The sequence below is a fragment of the Hibiscus syriacus genome, unplaced genomic scaffold, assembly GCF_006381635.1.
Source record: "Hibiscus syriacus cultivar Baekdansim isolate YM2019G1 unplaced genomic scaffold, ASM638163v2 tig00008957_pilon, whole genome shotgun sequence".
Classification (NCBI taxonomy): domain Eukaryota; kingdom Viridiplantae; phylum Streptophyta; class Magnoliopsida; order Malvales; family Malvaceae; genus Hibiscus; species Hibiscus syriacus.
The window spans coordinates 866048-885477 of record NW_024062178.1 but is presented as its reverse complement, the minus strand read 5'-3'; the positions used below and the strand labels follow the sequence as shown (position 1 = coordinate 885477).

Below are 19430 nucleotides of genomic sequence, written 5' to 3'. Positions count from 1 at the left end.
CATGACCGATTCGCTAACCGATCCGGTTCTGAAAACCATGCCTAATGTAAACTAGAAAAAAGGAAATAACAATGGGGAAGTGAGAAATCAAAATTGGGCCCATCGTGCAAAATAGAACCAACTCCTCTGCTACTGCAAATATCGACTGAGATAACGAAACCCTACACTGGTTCAATTGGCTAAGCGAATCGGAAACCGTGATGTCATCGACTCTACTCGAGGTGACTCGGGCTGCTCACGACGATGTAGAACGTCTTGAGCGGCTCATTGTGAAGGGACCTGCAAAATGTTCCGCCTACCTCCAAAGACCGATTATATCAAAGCCACCGTGTCCGCAATAATATCGACACCATCATCGCCACCACCGAGAAGCTGGTAATTCCTCCTTATGCAAATTTGAGTGACAATTATAGCTTTGTTTTTTTTTTTGTTTTTTTATTTATATTTTGAATGGCTTCAGGTTGAGATATATGAAGATAAAGATAATGCTAGGAAAGATGAAATCGCGGCTCTCGGAGGTCAAACAGCTACTGGAATTAATGTCTTTAGCGCTTTTTATGATAGATTGAAGGAGGTAATTTTTGCTTTGTTTTCTGAACACTGAATTGTAAATGCTAAGCTGCAAGCACGGATAAATCTGAGTGATGTTTAGTGAAGTAATTGTTACTCAAATGCAGATTCGTGAGTACCATAGAAAGCACCCCGCTGCTCGTGTCGTTGATGCTAATGAAGAGTATGAGGCTTTAATCAAGGAGGAACCAGTCATTGAGTTCAGCGGAGAGGTCTTCCCCCTCCCCCCACATTTGCATATAATTAAGCACATTTTGTTGCAGTAATTTCCTATTTTTATCTTATGTTTTTCTTTCTGTCATCTGCTCTTACTTGTTAGCAATTCGTTTTCAGGAAGCCTTTGGTCGGTATCTGGATCTGCATGAATTGTTCAACCAGTACATTAATTCAAAATTTGGAGCCAAAATTGAATACTCGGCTTACCTCGATGTCTTTTCACTGCCACACAATATCCCTCGGAAACTGAAGTCAACAAGGTAAAGTTTCCTCAAATCTGTTTTTGTTCTTGCCTAAAAAAAGTTGATTTGCCCACAGTTTAATTTCTTTCTGCTTTTCTACCTCTTTAGCATGCTTCTTATACTGGGTTTGCAAATATTGTTATCTGTAGACAATACAGGGAGTACATGGAGAATTTGTTGGAGTATCTAATTTACTTCTTTCAGAGGACTGAACCACTGCAAGATCTTGACAGAATCTTTTCCAAGGTTCACACTATTTACTTGAAAGTTACCTGAATATCTTTTTTTCCAAAAAGAGATTCTTAACCTTGAGTATGCTATGACATGCTAAACTTGAACCCTATTGGTAACATGGGGTTATATATATTTTTAGAAAAGAAGAAAATAAAACTTGTCATGAATGAGGAGTTCCTGCGTTGAGCTATATAAATATAAAATGGACTTCTTTTAGGAACTACAATGGTTCTGATACATTAAAATACTTTTATGATGGTTTGTGATAGGTTGAGGCTGAGTTTGAGGAGCAATGGGCTAATGGCCAGGTACAAGGATGGGAGAAACAAGGTCCAGAAAATGAAGATGATCCTATGCAGTATGCGGTGATTGATCTAGATTATTACAGCACAGTTGAAGAGTTGATGGAAGTGGGCCCAGAAAAGTTGAAGGAGGTAATTTCGGTCCTCTTTGATTATGTCATCATTACTAGCTAGCTTTTGTTGTAGTCACTCCGACATCTTCAGTTCAGTGCTTAGAAATATGTGTTTTTCCCTTTTTTATTTAAACAAATGCATGGTCAAGTTGTATTAAATAGTGAAATATGAAGAAACATGTTGCTATTGCATTCTCTGATCTTGTCACTGTAAACATCTTAACTTGCTGGTTAGTTTCAATTTTTTTTTATAGGAATAGTTTCAATTTTATTAGTTTATTTGAGAATGAAAAAGATTATGTGGAGAAGGCTATATATTCTTATGCTGTGATTTATTGTGTTCATTTGTGCAGTGCTTGGAAACATAAATTTGGAAGCTTAGATTTGGAACTCATTTTACATAGATTTTGGGATTGAAATGCAACCTCAGAGTAGTTTTTCTTCTTCTTTTTTTTTGATAGGAATGGCAGGCCTCGTTAAAAACCCCCTTCATGATTAATGGATCATGAAATGCAACCTCAGAGTAGTTTTTCTTCTTTTTTAATTGCTGTGATTTGGGTTTTATCTTAATTGCATGTCGAACTTTGTCACACTGCCATAACTCAGATGCATTATTGTTTGTGTTTTTATGCAATCATTTGATATGTATTTAAAATACTTCGCGAACAGCTCAAAAGTAAAAATTTTATCACCTCTTTTTTTGCTTCCTTCTTAGTTGATGATGAATGAATATTGTCTATTTATCTTCACAGGCATTGGCAGCATTAGGACTAAAAACTGGTGGTACTGTTCAGCAGCGTGCGGAGAGGCTTTTCCTCTCCAAGGTAACATACTAACATGTGCTCCAGCCTTTCAGTTTTCTTGAAATACCCATGTGTATGGCTTATCTAGGCATGTATTTGGGGATATACCTTTCCAAAGATCTTCCAAATATGCGGTTGTATATATTGAACACTTGCATCTGAGTAACCTAAGCTAATAGCTCTTTCTCTCTCTTTCAGTGTTGTACTTTTGTTAATTGTGATTAGATTTAGGGTGGAAACTGGGATTGTACCATTCTTTTTAAATTTGAAATGGTTTTTGAGAAATCTGCATGCCAGACTCTTTCTTGCTGGATTTTTCTCAAAGGAATTAGGAATATATAATTTGAAGTCACGTGGAAAGGAAATAGGTTATAGGGCTCAAAGCCTGATACAGCTATGAAATAATACAGTACTAGGTTGTTATGTGGGGTTTTGGGATGACTGTTATAGACTGGTTTAATGGTAGCTGTTTTTATTACCGGTACTGTTATATCAAATAAATTCACACAATATATATTTGATGTCTACATTTTTTCGCAGCATACACCTTTGGACAACCTGGACAAGAAACATTTTGCAAAATGCTCACATGGACTTCGACAAAATGGGTCCACTGCAGTTTCACAAGACATTAACAGTCTGAAACATGTTGCATTGATGGAGGCCAAGATGAAGAAACTCTGCGATTTACTGAGTAAGGTTAGTTGGCTGCTTACTTTGCCCTTAACTATCTTCAATAAAAAATTTGAAATGTGAGAGAAAGCCTTTGCAAAAGTACATTTTGCCGATGTTTGTATTGCAGATATAGTAATTATAGTGGGTATATTTAACTTATATTTCTGTCATCTTTGGCAGATTATTGAACAAACAAAAGAAAATGTGGTAAAGAAGCAAGCGTTGACATATGAGGAAATGGAACAAGAACGTGAAGAGGTAAGTTAATCTCGTGGTACAGCCATTCACGTGTTTCTTATAATAGAGCAAAATTCAGATGTTTATTGCGTTGGTATGATTATAATTCATGTAATAGAGCTTTGAATGTGGGGGCCTGTATGAACCAATCCACTTGGTTTCAACACTGTTTTTGGTCTGCAGCTCTCACTTCGGGGTGTAACTGGGTAAAATTCTGTGTTGTACTTAAATATGAAGGGCCCATTTTAAATGGTAAAATTAAGAATTTTACTCGATTCCTATGACTATTTCAGGCGAAACAAATAGAGGGGATGAGATATGTTTGAATGAATTAACTGATTAAATATTTTGGTTTTCCCCTCCTCTACCATGGACTTCGATTATTCACTGAATGTGTGTTTTATCTTTGGTTGGACTTTTTTCGCATTATAAGAAGGGGGTAGCATTTGGTCAAATGTCTTGGTTAACCAGGGACTGAGTCTGTCCCTGTATTGTTAAGAAAAATAGTGAACAAAAGCATAAACTTTTTCCCTAAAATATTAGGTACCTTTAAATTCTGCCTGCTGTATTTTTCTGACAAGAACTTGTTGCTTTCTAACAGGAAGAGACACAAGTTGACACTGAAAGTGATGATGAAGATCAACAGATTTATAATCCTCTTAAATTGCCAATGGGTTGGGATGGAAAGCCTATACCTTACTGGCTTTACAAACTTCATGGTCTTGGTCAGGTAATTTCTAATTCTACACGTGAGGTGAACTTTTGCCTGCATAGCTACTTTGCCAACTTAGAGATTACTAAACAAGAAACAGTGAACGCTCTAATGAATTTAACACTTGCTTCTTTTTATTGTTTTTCTTTTCTTAAATCTATTGGTATATTTTCCTTGATGTTTTACAACAAATTCTAATAAATGGTTGATGTTTTCTGTTTTTAAATAATATTGAGAGAACTCAAACTTGAGCATAAATAATCAAGCTTGAGATTAAGCATGAGAATCATTTTTATATTTATTTAGATAAAACGAGCCTAATTGAGCTTGCTCACTACAAATCGAACCTAGGGGTGTTGGATAGGTTGAGGATGCTGTGGCTGCACAAGGGCTTTTGTAATTTTCTTCACTCTTTGATTGCTCAGTTCTTCATTATCTCTAAGTCACAGGATCTCATAGAGCTCTCTCCCTATTTCTTTTTATTCTTCAGGAATTTAAGTGCGAGATTTGTGGGAACTATAGCTACTGGGGTCGACGGGCTTTCGAGAGGCATTTCAAAGAATGGCGGCATCAGCACGGCATGCGATGCCTTGGTATTCCTAACACCAAGAACTTCAATGAAATCACCAATATTCAGGTATCTGATATTTTATTTTCAGATATTGCGTAACAATTTGTGTTTCTTCCTGCATCAGCCTGCCTGTGGTTTTTTCATGATTGAGTTTATGTGCCATTTCCATTGGTGGTTGCTATTGTATTATTATTAAGCAGAGAAATCTTTCGGCATATGTGCCTTTATCTTTAGTTTGTACTTGAATAAGTTCTTATTTCAGATCTAATATTAAAAGAGTTTATTTGTTTGTTTGATACATGTTAAATATTAGGGCTTATTTGCATACGAATTAAATTTCAAGTGTTTGTTTCGGTATGACAAAAAGTATACGGGTCTAAGTAAAGTGTTGGGTCTGTATTGTCTCTTAGCCAACTATTAACCTGTAAGCATAAAATTCAAAACTTGCAGGAGGCACAAGAACTGTGGGAGAGGATACGAGAACGGCAAGGAGTGAACAAGTGGCGCCCTGATCTTGAAGAAGAATACGAAGATAAGAGGGTAACATCTATAACAAGAAGACATATACTGATCTGCAGCGGCAGGGGCTGATTTAAAGATGCTTCTGTTGAGAAGTGAGTGTTCCGCGTTTCGCATTCCTGCGGACTTTGCGTATTTTTGTAACCGGTTATGTTTTCCTTGATCATTTAGGATTAATGCTTTGTGGCAACCTGAGGGATAGATGTTGGAATAGTTTATTAAATGTTAAGATATCGACTCAATTTCTAGCCGAACTAAAGTAGTGGCATTCGAGAAACAATTAAAGAATTTACTATTGGCAAGACCTTGTGAATACGAGTGCCGAGACGAGCCATTTTACGCCACGGAAGACCGACACTGTGTCGGGCAAAAATTGGTGTATTTTTAACTGGTTCAACCTTCGTGAATTTATATGATGGTTAAAGTATTATCTTATGCTTTGTAGAGATGTTATACAACAATTCTACTTAGGCGAAAATAGATTATTAATATAAAGAATATTTAAAATATATAATAATTTAAAATTTTTAGAGGATTACTATTTCTATTTATCCCCTTTGATCTATCGATGCTAACAGCACATGGTGTATTGTGCTCTAATGAACCGCGGGACGACGGCTGCCACCAGTGGTCGAAACCGGGTTTAAGATTGAATAATTTCTAGACAAATCCGGTTTTGAGATTAAGCATCTCACGAATGCAGATATTTTTTATTGAACTAAAATTAGGGGCTAAATCGTATTAAGAATCCATTTTACAATTGTCGGTGATTAAATTATATTTTTTATTATATAAATGAGTATTTAGAGTTTGATGGTTAAGATTTAAATAAATTTCTTTGATCAAGGAGATTACAAAATAATATCTATTTTAAATATTTTCAATCATTTGACGATTGACGTTTAATAACTTTCGCAGTCATTGGTGTTCGAACTTATATAGTAAATAAATTTAAATAAATATATTTGTGACTTTTAAATTTTACGTAAGTTATATATTAAATAAATTCTCATATAGTAATGAAAAAGGTAAGTACATTTAGTATCTATACTACTATTTTTGATTAGTTTTGATGCCTAAGTTTTATTTCTTCAAACTTATACCTAACATTTAGTTTATGTTTCATTTTGATATCCTACTATTAAAAATTTAACGATGACGTTGATATGTCAACATATAGTAATACCACATCATCATTTAAAAAAATTCACATTATCAGTTTTATTAATTTTTAACGGTTGAATATCAAAATAAAACATAAATTAAATGTTATATATAATTTAAAATAAAAAATAAACTTTAAGTACCAAAATAAAATAAAAGTAATAGTTTAAATACTAAAAAATTACAGACGTGTAGTTTAGCCTAAGGGTGCGTTTGGTTCACGGAATGTAAGATTACCAGTGAGAATAAAAGATTATCAGAGAATAGGATTACTAGGAATTTTGTATTTTGTGTTTGGTTGGTTTAATAGGAATGTAAGATTACCGTGTTTGGTTAAAAGAATAAAAGATTATTGAAATATATATTTTACTAATTTGTCCTTATTATATATTTGTGTTTTTAACAAGTTGAATTCTACTATAATATTACTATACTTAATTTATATATTTTCTTTAAAAATTTTAAATTCATAAAATTTACATAATTTTTTTTAAAAAATTGAAAATATAAATAGGTTTAATGAAAGGGTAAAATTTTATTTTAACCCCTGAACTTCATATAAAATTCTAGTTATGGACTTTTTTTTTGTAAATCTAAAATAGTTTAAGGATAAATTTATAATTTAACATTCATAGAATTTTTATTATTCAATGACAGAAGGATAATTTTGAAGAAAAAAAATTAAAATCATTTTAGTCCAAAACGCCGATAATCCAACAATACCTAAGGGAAGGGAGGTAATCACATTCCCGGTAATATGCCCAAAAAAATCAACTGTTGAAAATAAAAGATTACCGAGAATAAGATTACCGGCCAACCAAATGGGAGAATGAAGATTCTATTCCCTGATAATATTGTATGCCGTGAACCAAATGGCCCTAAATGAATACAATTTATCTGTGGTAACCTGTCTGTTATGGCGCTCCTGATCAACCGTGGACCATTCATCAAAACCGCCATGGCATCATATCAGCTTAAGAAGGCCAAGGCTTTCCAGTACGAACACGAAAAGTGTAGATTGTGGTAGGCAGCAACACTGGGTAAATAAATTGAACATCTAATTGAATTGTTTGGGTAGTTGATAATTTATAAGTTCGCCTAAATTGAACTTCCTTTTTTTCCATTTATTTTATAAAATATAAAAAACAAACATTTGATATTTCAAATAGTAAAAAAAAAAATTTAAAAAAAATTCATGTATATTGAAATTTTACCGCACAATATTATAAAAATCATAAAATATAGTTATTTTATCAAAATAAAATTCAAAAAATAAAAACCCAAAATTATAATTAAGCAAATTTGAACCTAATTATCATAAAATCCAACCTTGTTTAGCTATCGTATTACTTAATTGCAAAAGTATTTTTATTTTTATATCAAATTTCCCTTCAACTTGCCAGATTGTTGTTCTTACCCCAGATTTTTTAAAAAAAGGACAGCTAAACTCTTGAATTACTCTTAAATTCAAGGCAAATAAAATCTGATGTTCTCAAATGTTTTGTAAATATCCACTATGAACAGTGTTCATTTCTATTTCAGCGCCCAAAACAAGCCCCACCCGAAAGGATTATAGGAAAAACTAAACATAAAAACTGAGATCCACTCCCATGGCTTACATGAGCTTTGCCCCTGAAAAATCCATCTCAGGATGCTGCAAAATTACCAACAAAAAACATTTAAGCAAATTTTATCACCTAAAGAGCTCCATATGAGGCTTTTAATAAACTCGGTTGCAATCGTGGTTGGATGAACAAGTTTTGAAAGAGAACAATTAATTACCTCAGACATGAATTTCTTCAGAATTTCTTGCTTTTGAAGCTCATCACTGGTTGGAAGGCCCATGGCCTTCTGTCGTTGGTCGAACTGCAACAAAGAATACAGTTTTTGTGACGAGTCCAGACTATGATTTTAAGATGGATCCAAAGTTTTAAAACTCTAAAATGTAGATACATAAAGTTACAATAGGAAAACAAAAGCAAAAAATACTAAAAACTAGGCAATTTGACTTGTTCCGGGACAGCTCCTTTGGCAGAAATAAAAACCATCCAAAAGCCAAATATAATAGAAAAGGCATGACTAATTACCATCATCTTCTCTACGGTTTGCCGTGTTTTGGGATCCAAGTCAGACAGTTTGCTGTTCTCCGGTTCAACTTTCTGAGTGTCAATTTCAGGATCCCCTTTCACCAATGATTTCCACCACTCCATTTGGTTGTGCTTGGTCAAAAGGATTGACAGTGCACAACCATCCTCTACAAGAAGTTTGGGAAAGATTTTTTAAACCACCGATAAAAGTGAATGATGCAGAATTGAATGAGGTATTTTTAGTTCATTTCCACAAAAATGTATAGTCTTAAAACGGAATTTCAAGATAACAATATGATTATTATAGACAATTCCAACAACACAGATAAAACAGTATAACTAATTGATCAAGAAAGCAAAGATATTACATAAAGATATAAAAGAGAAAAAAGAAAGAAAAGAAATCTGCACATTTACAAAAGCAATATAGTAAAGTTCAAGCAGATCATCTTCTTCTTTTCTCTTGACGATATAAATGAGATTCAAAAGCATTTATGTATGAAGTTCATGTAACCACCTACGACATTGATTTAATATACAAATCAAGATAGGTTGGAGTTTAAATATATTCACCCTACCCTTCATTTTTTTAAAGTATTTCTTTGTCTAATACCTCTGTAGGACATATTTCAGACATAGGTATGGAGATAAGAGTTAAGACCATCCTACAACACGTCGACACCCAGAATATATGGAAAAATTGAATATACTCGTGTCAGATACACAATCACATACAACACACACAAAGGAGTCCGAAAAAGGAAAAACATATATTTTTGAAATACTTGCAAAACTAATAATTGCAAAGTTGTAAGCTCTAGCTGAAGGGGGGAAAGAAAAGTACAAATAAAGTTCAACTTGCCGTACACAACTCGTATTTTCTTTGAGATAACATACCTATGCTCCAGTAACAATCATCAGGTTTGACAGCTTGGAAAAGTTCCCCCTGAAAACAAAAATAAGTATGTGCCTCTGACATAAACCAATTAAGACTAGCTCAAAGACACATGGACCAACTTACATCAATAATAGGAGGCTGGCCCTTTAATCCAACTTTGAGATGATTCTTTTTTATCTCACATGCAACAAACCTTGATTTTGTTCCACTGGGAACTGGAACATTAACAGCGACCTCTTGCAGGGTTTGTGTCCAAGAGTATTTCTCCAGGTCAAGACCATTGCCTTTGTTTGGAGCTGTCCAAACATTTAGAAAAGTATAAATAATACAGTGAACCTAACTAGTCTTTGAGTTACATTTTTGCATGCCTCTTACAATGCCAAATTCAAAATCCTCAATGCAAAACTTGATCATGTGTTAACCCCAATTTAATCACAAACATTTTCCATTCCCCCCCCCCAAACAACCAATAAAAAGAAGACACCCATACAACCAAAAGAAGTAAAGAAGTCCCTTTATTACAGGCAATCCAACAGGGTGCACATCTTTGTAGCCAATTATGGATTTGACAAACATAGCCACTTGTAATAAAATCATACCATCTACACCAACCATTAGCCCTAATTGTGAGAATAGACATCTAAACCAGTTAACAGAACAAGAAGACGGGGGCAGAGAGAGAGAGAAAACACCATGCAATTCAATATATACGAAGCAGTTTGTGAAATCTAGCACTGTCTACAACATCCAATACTAGAAGAATTTATGGGAATTCAACATTAGTGCATGGTTGATCCAAGTATAACATCTATTCTGACCTCCCTCAATTTATAAACATTGTTGCTAACTAAAATCCTTCACTACCATGTTTCTAAGAAAATGCCTAGAAGTTTCAGGTGCATGCAAGTTCAGGGAGCATCAAATCCAACTTACACCAAGACTATCGTTAAGCTTATGCAAACAAACCTCCCCGCTTCAACTAAAGTCCAAAACATGCCAGGACAAAAGAATCCTACCCAAAATGTTTCCATGTCTCTTCTCTTCAGAACAAAATAAACATTCAAAAGCCCTCACACCAAGGACACCTATTAACTTACTTTTTTAGTGAATTCCGTGAAAGACAACATGAAAAAAAAATGTTAGACAACAGGATAGAGGACCAGCACTACATTAAAGGGTTGTATTTGAGCTTGAGTCAAATTCATAGACAGCACATAGCTCAAGCTCGATTATGTTATTCAACTCTTGAAACTTGCTCGAGCTTGCTTAATATAAGGTTCCTTTCCATATCCGACAAACAATAGACTCTTCTCAAGTTTCAGTACAGTAAAAAGAAGCAGAGCATGGTCTTATTTTTTAGTTTCATTCCAAACAAGCAAACCGTGCTATAAACAAAAATTTAAACCCTAAAGAGCCTAGTAAGTAATTACAATTTTAATCCTTTAGATCCTTTTCGTCATCTAAAGTTCAAAACAAAAAGAATCAAACAATGAGCAATGCAGACCTCAGATTACTATATTTTTAAAGAGGCCCAAGTTAGCCTCGCATACAAAAATTTTAGAATAATAATAAGAAAAATTAAAAGAAATCAAGAAATTCGAACCTTTCAAACCAGAGCTACTCTCTTCTTCCTTTTTATCAACCTTCATTGGCTCACTCTTCACTTCCTCCTTGACCTCCTCTTTTTTAATTTCCTCCTTTATCTCCACCTTCGGAGCCACCTCTTCAGCCTTCTTGTCCTTCTCCTTCGCAACTCTCACAATAGCCGCAATCTCCTTATCGACGTTCTCTTTCCGAAGAAAATCACTTTCTTTGGCCAGAAAATCGAAGACTTTGTCCAAAAACCCAACTGGATCGGATGGATCCAAGCTCGCGTTAAACGGAACCGCTTTCAGTGGCGGCGATGAAGAAGTCGAGAGTTTCGCCTCTTCTTCCTGAAACTCGGAGATTATTGCCATGATTTGACTCGGGTGAGTGGAGATGCGAAGTAGTGTAGAGTTTTCTAGCAGCCGGTTGAGCGTTTGCTTAGGGTTATATAATAGGAGGCGTTGAGCCCACGGTGGGGATACAAATGTAATTTTAGTACTTCTATTGTGCGTTTGGTTTGTGTAATACAGTATTATTTTGATATTGTAACGCAGCTTTAACTTAATCATCGTGATTGTCAATTTATTGATAATTAATTGGGTGATTTAAATGGTAAGAATAGATATGGTTTATTTACAAGATTTAGATTGAAGTAATTGTGTTAGTACATGAATCAAGTGATTATTTTGTAATCACTCGTACAAATAAAAAAAGTATTATAGTTTAGGGGTTAGTTTAAGCCTTTATTTCAATGTTAAGCAACGACTTTTCTAAACCAAAGTTTACACACACCGCAGTACTATTGATTTTTAATTACCATTTTAGATGTTGATGGAGGCGCTATATATATGTATGTTTTCATACGTATAAACTGTCCTTGATTTACATTTCTACTTTGTATTGTTAAATTTGTTTTGAAAATAAATATGTTATGCATGAACGGGATCTCTGTGTGTGTGGGGTTGGTTCCCCACTACATGACGGTAAGTATAATAGAAGTAAAAAGCTGCATGCTTATTGCTTACCATATGAAGTGATTATATATGTATATTGTACAATCTATTCAACTCAATGCGAGCTTTTTATGTACAATTGAGTTACATCTCTAATTTCATCAATATATATATATATTTATCACATACTGGCAACAACTGAAGGAAGCTCCGGTTCCACCTCTGGCTCACCATCCGCGGTTGTCTGCAACACAGTGGATTTAATATCAGCTATTCACATTTCATGATTACCAATCTTAATGCAAAAACACATAATTCATAGCAAACTCAAACTCGTACACACCTCCGAGTCCTTCAATTTTTTGTGTGAAAGGTAACTGTCTAATGCACCTTTACCATAAAGAATCCTAGCTCCATGTCCTCGGCCTTCGGATCCAATGGCTTCCTCGTCGACTACTACTGCATCTATCACATCATTACCGATCCTAACATCTGGTATCTGCAAGAAGAGAGACCAGGATCCATGAAATTGAAGTTGCATAGTGTCAGAATCAAAGGTTAACCTAATTGGTTCATACAAATGCACTTAAAAGGTGATGTTAAGTAGGCTCAGGATTTGAATTTCAGGCATTTGCGACCCATTGACTTATTCTTAGGTGGCGTCCTCCTTTGTACAAAAAACAAGTTGCATGCTATCAAAAAGAATTTGGTTGATAACAAAATAAGCAATTCAAAGTCACTAAAAGGAACAGAGACAAATCCGATGCCAACACGTTATTCTAAATTCAATGCAGTCATACTTTAGTGTTTGTTTAACCCACAAAGCCAAAAGTCTCGGAAACTTTCTGTTGAATCTCACAAGATCCATAAACTCATGCCCATGAAAACATCAAGCTGAGTTCAAACATGGCAACAGGACTCCAATTTAGATGGCAAAGAATTTGTGAGGGCGGAGGTGCAAGAGATTGGGGATAGACAGAGAATGAGGTCGTTAAATAGTTAGTATCACCAGACCGGGACCCATAGAAGGATGAACTGGGAATGGTCCTTCCAGTCGGTGACTTATCGTAGTAGTGCTCAAGTCCATAAAAGGCCAAAGCATGCCATATAAGATAGTCCAAACCTATGTTACACAGACTTGAGTCTGTGCAAGATACAAGTATGTCGGACATAGCTGTGCTTTATTTTTTGCTTAGTATTTCTGTGTACAGGCTAGATCCCCATACAAAGTTCAAATGTGTCAGACATGAATGTCAGATATGAATACTTTTGTTGAGGCAACATAGGTTCCAACTGTCCAAGGCCCATTTCTCTAGATGGTAAGGTCGGTAGCGAGAGAAACAGAGAAGTTGAAGAAACAATTATAGCCATGAACTTGGTTCTAATTGACACCAAAATCTCCTAAGTTAATGTGCAACATTGGTTAGTAGAAGCTCCAGATTTAAACAGGTGATATTGAGCATACACCAAGTTCATATAAAACTTTGTTCACTTAAATCACCAAGCCCAGCAGCACATGCTTCTAACAGGAACACCAGCACCCTATGATCTTAATAGTTGGTCACCATACCTCATACATGGCATCCATCAAGATATTTTCCAAGATGGCTCTTAAGCCTCGAGCACCTGTATTTTTAGTTATTGCTTTTCTGGCAATTAATTTCAAAGCATTTTCTGTAATGTGTAGTTTGACCTGTGAGAAAGACAATCAAAGTGAAATAAATTGGCCGTGCATAATTGCAGACAAGTTAAACATGCATTGAATACAAATGAATTAGCATTTCAAAGCAGGTACACATAAAGAACTTACATTATTCATTTGGAACATCTTTTTGTATTGCTTGCCTAGTGCATTTTTTGGCTCTGTTAGGACCTAAAATATTATTGGTGTCAGTGACAGACGCATTGGAAGTTCAATAAAAACAGTAGAACTCGTGCAAAATATATTAAAATAATGCTAGATAAACTGTGCATGGTTCATTGACCTTCCATTACAATTTTTTCAAAAGGTATCTAGAGATGAAGGATAAGGTAAGACAAGTAATTTTGTCATTCATGAAACCTAATAAAAGAATTTAAAATTATGACTTCAACAATGTTATCAATTGCTGGCCACCATTCCTATCATCCAATAATAACCTAGAACATTACTATTAGGAAAAAAATAATTTGTGGACTATAGGCCGTGAAAAAATTAAAGCATCCACCTGAACAAGTTGTTCTTCTGTTAGAGCCAATAAACTGACAAGAACAGGAAATCGTCCAACAAATTCCGGTATCAAACCATATGCAATTAGATCACTACTTTCAACCTGCCAAACACGGGGGGTTTGAGTATCTAAAATGTTATGTCTAAGCTATTTATGGATAATAATCATCTTGAATGCTATAAAGAAGTTACATTTTCCATTAAAGATGACGCTACAACAGCATTTGTAACACCACCAATTCTCATGTTTGCACGCACTGGAGCTCCAAAACCGATAGAAGAATCTTGTCGTCTGAAATGTAGTCAAGAAAATTTCAATCAACATTGAGTAGAAAAGAAAACTGTGGAACACTTCATATTCTATATAGGTATATAACCTTTCAGAGATTGATTTCTCAATGTCTATAAAGGCACCCCCACATATGAAGAGTATATTTTTTGTGTCGATCTGTAAAAAGGTAAAAAGAAGAGAAAAATCAACAATAACTAACTAGGCTCAAATAGAGGTGAAACAAACATGAAAATGCATAATATATGCCTATCATGTAATCCAAATCAAAACTTGAAAAAAGAAAAACATGAATATCTTTTCCATGTGACACACTGCATAATGTAATGTATACCTGAATATTTTCACCTCTTGGATGCTTTCGAGCTCCCTTCTCAGGAACATTAACAATCTGGATCCACAGGTAAGGATAGTTAACCACATATTATGAAACAAACCTGATTAAATACTAATTTTAACTAGTGATTCATAGCTTATTAGTTGACAACAACTGGAAATTTCATCTGATCCGGAATTGATCCATAACCAGAGACAACCCTAGAATCCGGTGCCTCGGGCCACAGCTTTGACTTGTCATTTACAATATAATGCATCCCCAGTTAGTAAACTATGCACTCACTGTTCCTTCCAGCATCTTTAATAATGCCTGCTGAACACCCTCCCCAGACACGTCCCTGCTAATGTTAAGGCTCTCTGCCTGCATAGCAAAAATTAAGAGATGAGGGGAGAGAAATTATAAATAAAAAGAAAAAAAAAACAAATTTTGCAGAGGTGAAACAAAGGGACCTTTTTGGTAATTTTATCAACTTCGTCAATGTAAACAATGCCCTGCTGTGCAGCTGCAACATTATAGTCAGTGGCCTGAAAATGTGTATAAATGAACGTTCATAAAGGGGTTATTTAACCAACAACATGCTTAAGCGTACAATCCCAGATAATTTTTCATGAGATAAAAAAGTTCACATTTACATTACACTAGCCTCATGGCAATTGACTTTCATATGCTACTTTAAAGTTAAACATATGAAGACTCATATAATGCAGATACTATATTCTCCCATTAATAATAAAGCTGAATTCACTAAATATATAAAATGCATGCCAATAAATGATAATGGGAAATGAACAAATAAGATTATCGAATTTACCACAAGGAGCTTGTATAATATAGATTCAACATCTTCACCTACATATCCTGCCTGCACATGGCATATGAAAGATAGAACCGAGTTCCATGTGACATTCATGTAGTAAATAACAAAATTTAAAATAAAGTGGCACAATCAGTGACAAATATATTTATAGAACAGACAAAAAGATAATAGAAGTGAATAAAAAAATCATATATTCACTATTAATTTCATGAAATAGACCATCTTTGCGGCAAGCTGGGCATGATTAACATCTATGCTTCAGCTTTAGGGGGAGTGTTACAGGCGGTAATACTTATAATAAAAGTATCTCGTGCTACAAGTTAGGACGTTATTTTATTCTAGGATTATTTATATACATAGCTATGATTAATTGGTAAATAATACAAGATTTTCTCCCAAAACTCTCTATAGACAACAACAATAAAGAATCAACAGCTTGCCTGAGTCAAGGAAGTCGCATCCGCAATAACAAAAGGAACATTTACAAAGCGAGCCAAGGTTTTGGCAAGTAATGTTTTCCCTGTCCTTGAAACAATGTCAAAAGGGAACATGTGAGACTAGCCACATGGAGATGATTATAGTCAAATATATGTTGAAACTACCCAAGATGATCTAGAATTTGCTATAAAATAAGAAAAATATATCAAATGCAGTAAAAATAATGAGAAAAAGATGGGGTCAAAAAACCCTTACACCTCAGTTTAAATTTTAAAATAATGAGGAAGAGATTGCAATAAATTAAGAAAATTGCAGCTCAATCAAAGAAAAACACTATTGACATGAACCTAGGAGAAAAAACTAAGAACGACAAAGTGGAAAAAAAGTAGTAAATGCTCCATTTTGACACCAAGTATTTTGAAAGATTACCTGACCCTGTTGGTCCCAATAATAGAATATTACTTTTCTCCAGTTCCACTCTATCATAATCTAATGCATCTGTTATACTGCTACCTGAATCTCCTGCAGGCCTAGCTTACCAAGGAAACATGTAAATAACTGATATTCACCTTAAGAAACACGGAAGCACATGCAAAGACAGGCATTCAAACATGCGCACAACTGCACAAGAGATGAAAATGCAGCAACCACATTTTGAAAGCAACACTGCAATTCAAAGGTATATTTGATATGCTAAAATTCACTACAGATTACCGGTATTAAAATCCTTTCAACTCTAATAAAAAAAGATCATATCTAAGGATCTTTGATATGATAAAAGTTCCTGTTTATTGCAAAGTTCGTGAACATTTCATCATGAATAAATAATATGAATCATAATATTTTAGACATATCTAAAACTCCATGTCAAACATCTACCACTACGAATTTACAAGTACAGCAATAAAAAGAAGGAAACAGATTAAAACAAGAACAGCATATCTTGGAGGTAATAAACTAACCGTTTCTGTAAGGACTCATGGTAGATTCTCATATAGTGGTTGTAAACCGCAACAGATAGAACCTGAATCAATGGAATGTCATTAAACCCAAAAAAAAAAAGATAATGTACAAGGATGGTTATATCCTAATTAGCTTCAACAACAGTTTTATCATTCAGCTTTTACCGCCTCATAAACGATAAAAAACCATATCAATCATTTTGACAAGCGTATAACATAATTCAACTTCTTCACGTCAACACAAATAAAGATAATGACATGCATACAACTTCAAACCAGTCATGTCATGAGCCATCAAAGAACCAATGAATCACTTCAGTTTCTAATTTCTAAGTACTCTTATTGCTTTCAATAGCTCAAACCAATGCCTTTTTTGTCCAAATGGAATCGATAATGGTAATAATAACAACAAGAACAATGATAAATCACCTTCTTTGCCCTCTCCTGCCCAATCACAAACTTATCCAATGCTTTGGAAATCGCTTTGGGAGTCGGAAAATTAGGCCCCATATTAGATCCTCCCCAACAATCATCCTTTGAACCCGAGCCAAACCCACCTTCAGAGCCCGAGCTCGCTCCTCCTCCTCCACGGCCCAAATTCACCCCACTAACCCGAATCGCAATCCCATCCCCAGGTGACTGCCAAACCTCCGGTGGGTCCCCGTAAGAACTCAACACCGTAAAATTACTACAACTCAATTTATCTTTCAACTCTCTATCGAAATCCTTATTCATACCGCGGGAATTCCCCCTAATATCCAATAACTGGGAGCCCTTCTCGACGAGTTCTCCGCACAGCGAGACGGGCTTGAAAGAAGTGAAGTAATAAGGAGTGTTGACGGAGTGGTTTTCCCATTTGGTACAGTGGTACAGTGAGAGGAGCTAGCCATTCGACCATAGTGCATGAAATTATATAGGAAGTGCCTGAACTGAGAGACCGTTAAAGAGGCTGTTTCAACTGGTGGTTTCGATCTGAGTGCAGCAGCAGCAGCCATTGGAAAAAGGAAAAAAGATAAAACAACTCAACACAAATTTGGGGGAGAAAAGAAAAAGGTAGGTTTTAAGAGTTCATATAACAAGGGTACTTCAAAATGATTTTTTAAAGATGTTTGAGAATTTGAAGGTTGAATTAAATTGGGATTTCTTTGGAATTTGGGATTTCTTTGGAATTTGGGATTGACTTGTAAATGAAAGAGGTTTCTTGTTAGGAGAAGAAAATGGGAAGATAGACGGAGGAGAAAACCACCCAGATGATTATTAATATTTAAATAAGTTTTTATTGAAGTTTTATAAGTATATGTATAAAAATATCTATAAAATAATATTTATATTATTTAATAGGTTTAATTAAAACTTAAGCATATATACTAATAAGGGTTGGTTCAAGTGGTAAGCAATTTTATATCGTTTAAGTAATTTTTGAGTTTGAATCACTGTGTATAAAGAAAATCATTGTTAGGAGACTAATCCACCAATAAGTGTATCTTGTTGCACAAACAAAACAGTCTTAATGATTATGAAATTGTTTACTATGAAATGGTTAAATGTTAATTTTAAATAAATATTATCTTGTATCCACTTCAGGTTAATAAAAATATATATACTATCTTGTTTATTTTAGGTGCCTTAATTTTTTTTAAAAATTAAGCGATTAATGTTTATGATGTTATTATTTTAAGGTTAATTTTGTTATATTTATTAAAAAAACTGTTAAGAATTCATCAACTAATATGTGTTTAACGCATGACATAAATTGTATTTATTTTTATCTTTTAAAAAAGTAAAATTAAAAAAAAACCTTGAACTTTTTTTATTTTCACAAAACGTCGTAAGATTAATAAGACTAATTCTTATCTCTGAGATCCTAAATATTTGATCATAATCTTTAAATCTTAATTGTTGTCATTAAAATCAACCACCATTAGCGAGTTGACAAGTTTTCGAGGAGGGTGGGTATGTTATAGGGCAAAAGTAGCAGGATCAAGGGTTTGTGTATTTGAGAATTTAAAAAATTACAGTTTATAAATATTTAAGGATTGTAGTAGAATTGGGCGATGATTAGAGAGATGGTCGATAGTGATGATTCGGTGACGATTGGGTGAGCTTTCGACAACAACAGTGACTGTCGAAGATAATATACTTTATAATTAGAGGTTTTGGGATTTATTTTTAGAGAAATATGAGGATATTTTAATTAAAAAAAGACAATTTTATGTTTTTTAAAAGGTTAATGGAAAAACAAGTGTCCTCATTTTCGATGTTACTATTGTAAGTGTCTGCCTATTACGATGATTAAAAAAACTCGTTATCTGACGTGTTTAAAAACATGTTTTCAGTGGTTAACTATTTTTTAATGATCATAAACTAATTTGGACCTTAAAATGATAACTTTAAAAACGTTAAACACATATTTTGATTAAAAAAATAGATAACTAAAGTAAACAAGAGGTATAATTTGGGCACACTTTTTTTTGAAATTAAACTTATTTAATAGT

The 19430-nt window shown here is 34.3% G+C and overlaps 2 protein-coding genes and 1 pseudogene across 2 annotated transcripts; 1 reads left to right on the top strand and 2 right to left on the bottom strand.

Annotated features, from left to right (window-relative positions):
• Positions 1-80: 80 nt before the first annotated feature.
• LOC120202653 lies at positions 81-5491 on the top strand (annotated as a pseudogene).
• Positions 5492-7806: 2315 nt separating this feature from the next.
• On the bottom strand, positions 7807-11338 carry LOC120202652 (protein BOBBER 1-like). Its single transcript, XM_039203069.1, has 6 exons — positions 10947-11338; positions 9467-9639; positions 9343-9391; positions 8446-8612; positions 8141-8224; positions 7807-8012 (listed from the first exon to the last, which is right to left on the bottom strand). Exons 1-6 carry the CDS (start codon positions 11299-11301, stop codon positions 7974-7976), a joined length of 867 nt encoding a protein of 288 aa, XP_039059000.1. The 5' UTR covers positions 11302-11338; the 3' UTR covers positions 7807-7973.
• A 654-nt stretch (positions 11339-11992) lies between these two features.
• LOC120202651 (CLP protease regulatory subunit CLPX1, mitochondrial-like) lies at positions 11993-18095 on the bottom strand. Its single transcript, XM_039203068.1, is given in 16 exon segments — positions 11993-12127; positions 12227-12382; positions 13454-13576; positions 13694-13756; positions 14091-14195; positions 14285-14384; positions 14470-14540; positions 14716-14772; positions 15001-15078; positions 15168-15242; positions 15530-15580; positions 15976-16055; positions 16403-16503; positions 16936-16997; positions 17365-17798; positions 17801-18095. Coding segments are annotated over 16 exon segments (1749 nt in total). The 5' UTR covers positions 17931-18095; the 3' UTR covers positions 11993-12064.
• Positions 18096-19430: the final 1335 nt, after the last annotated feature.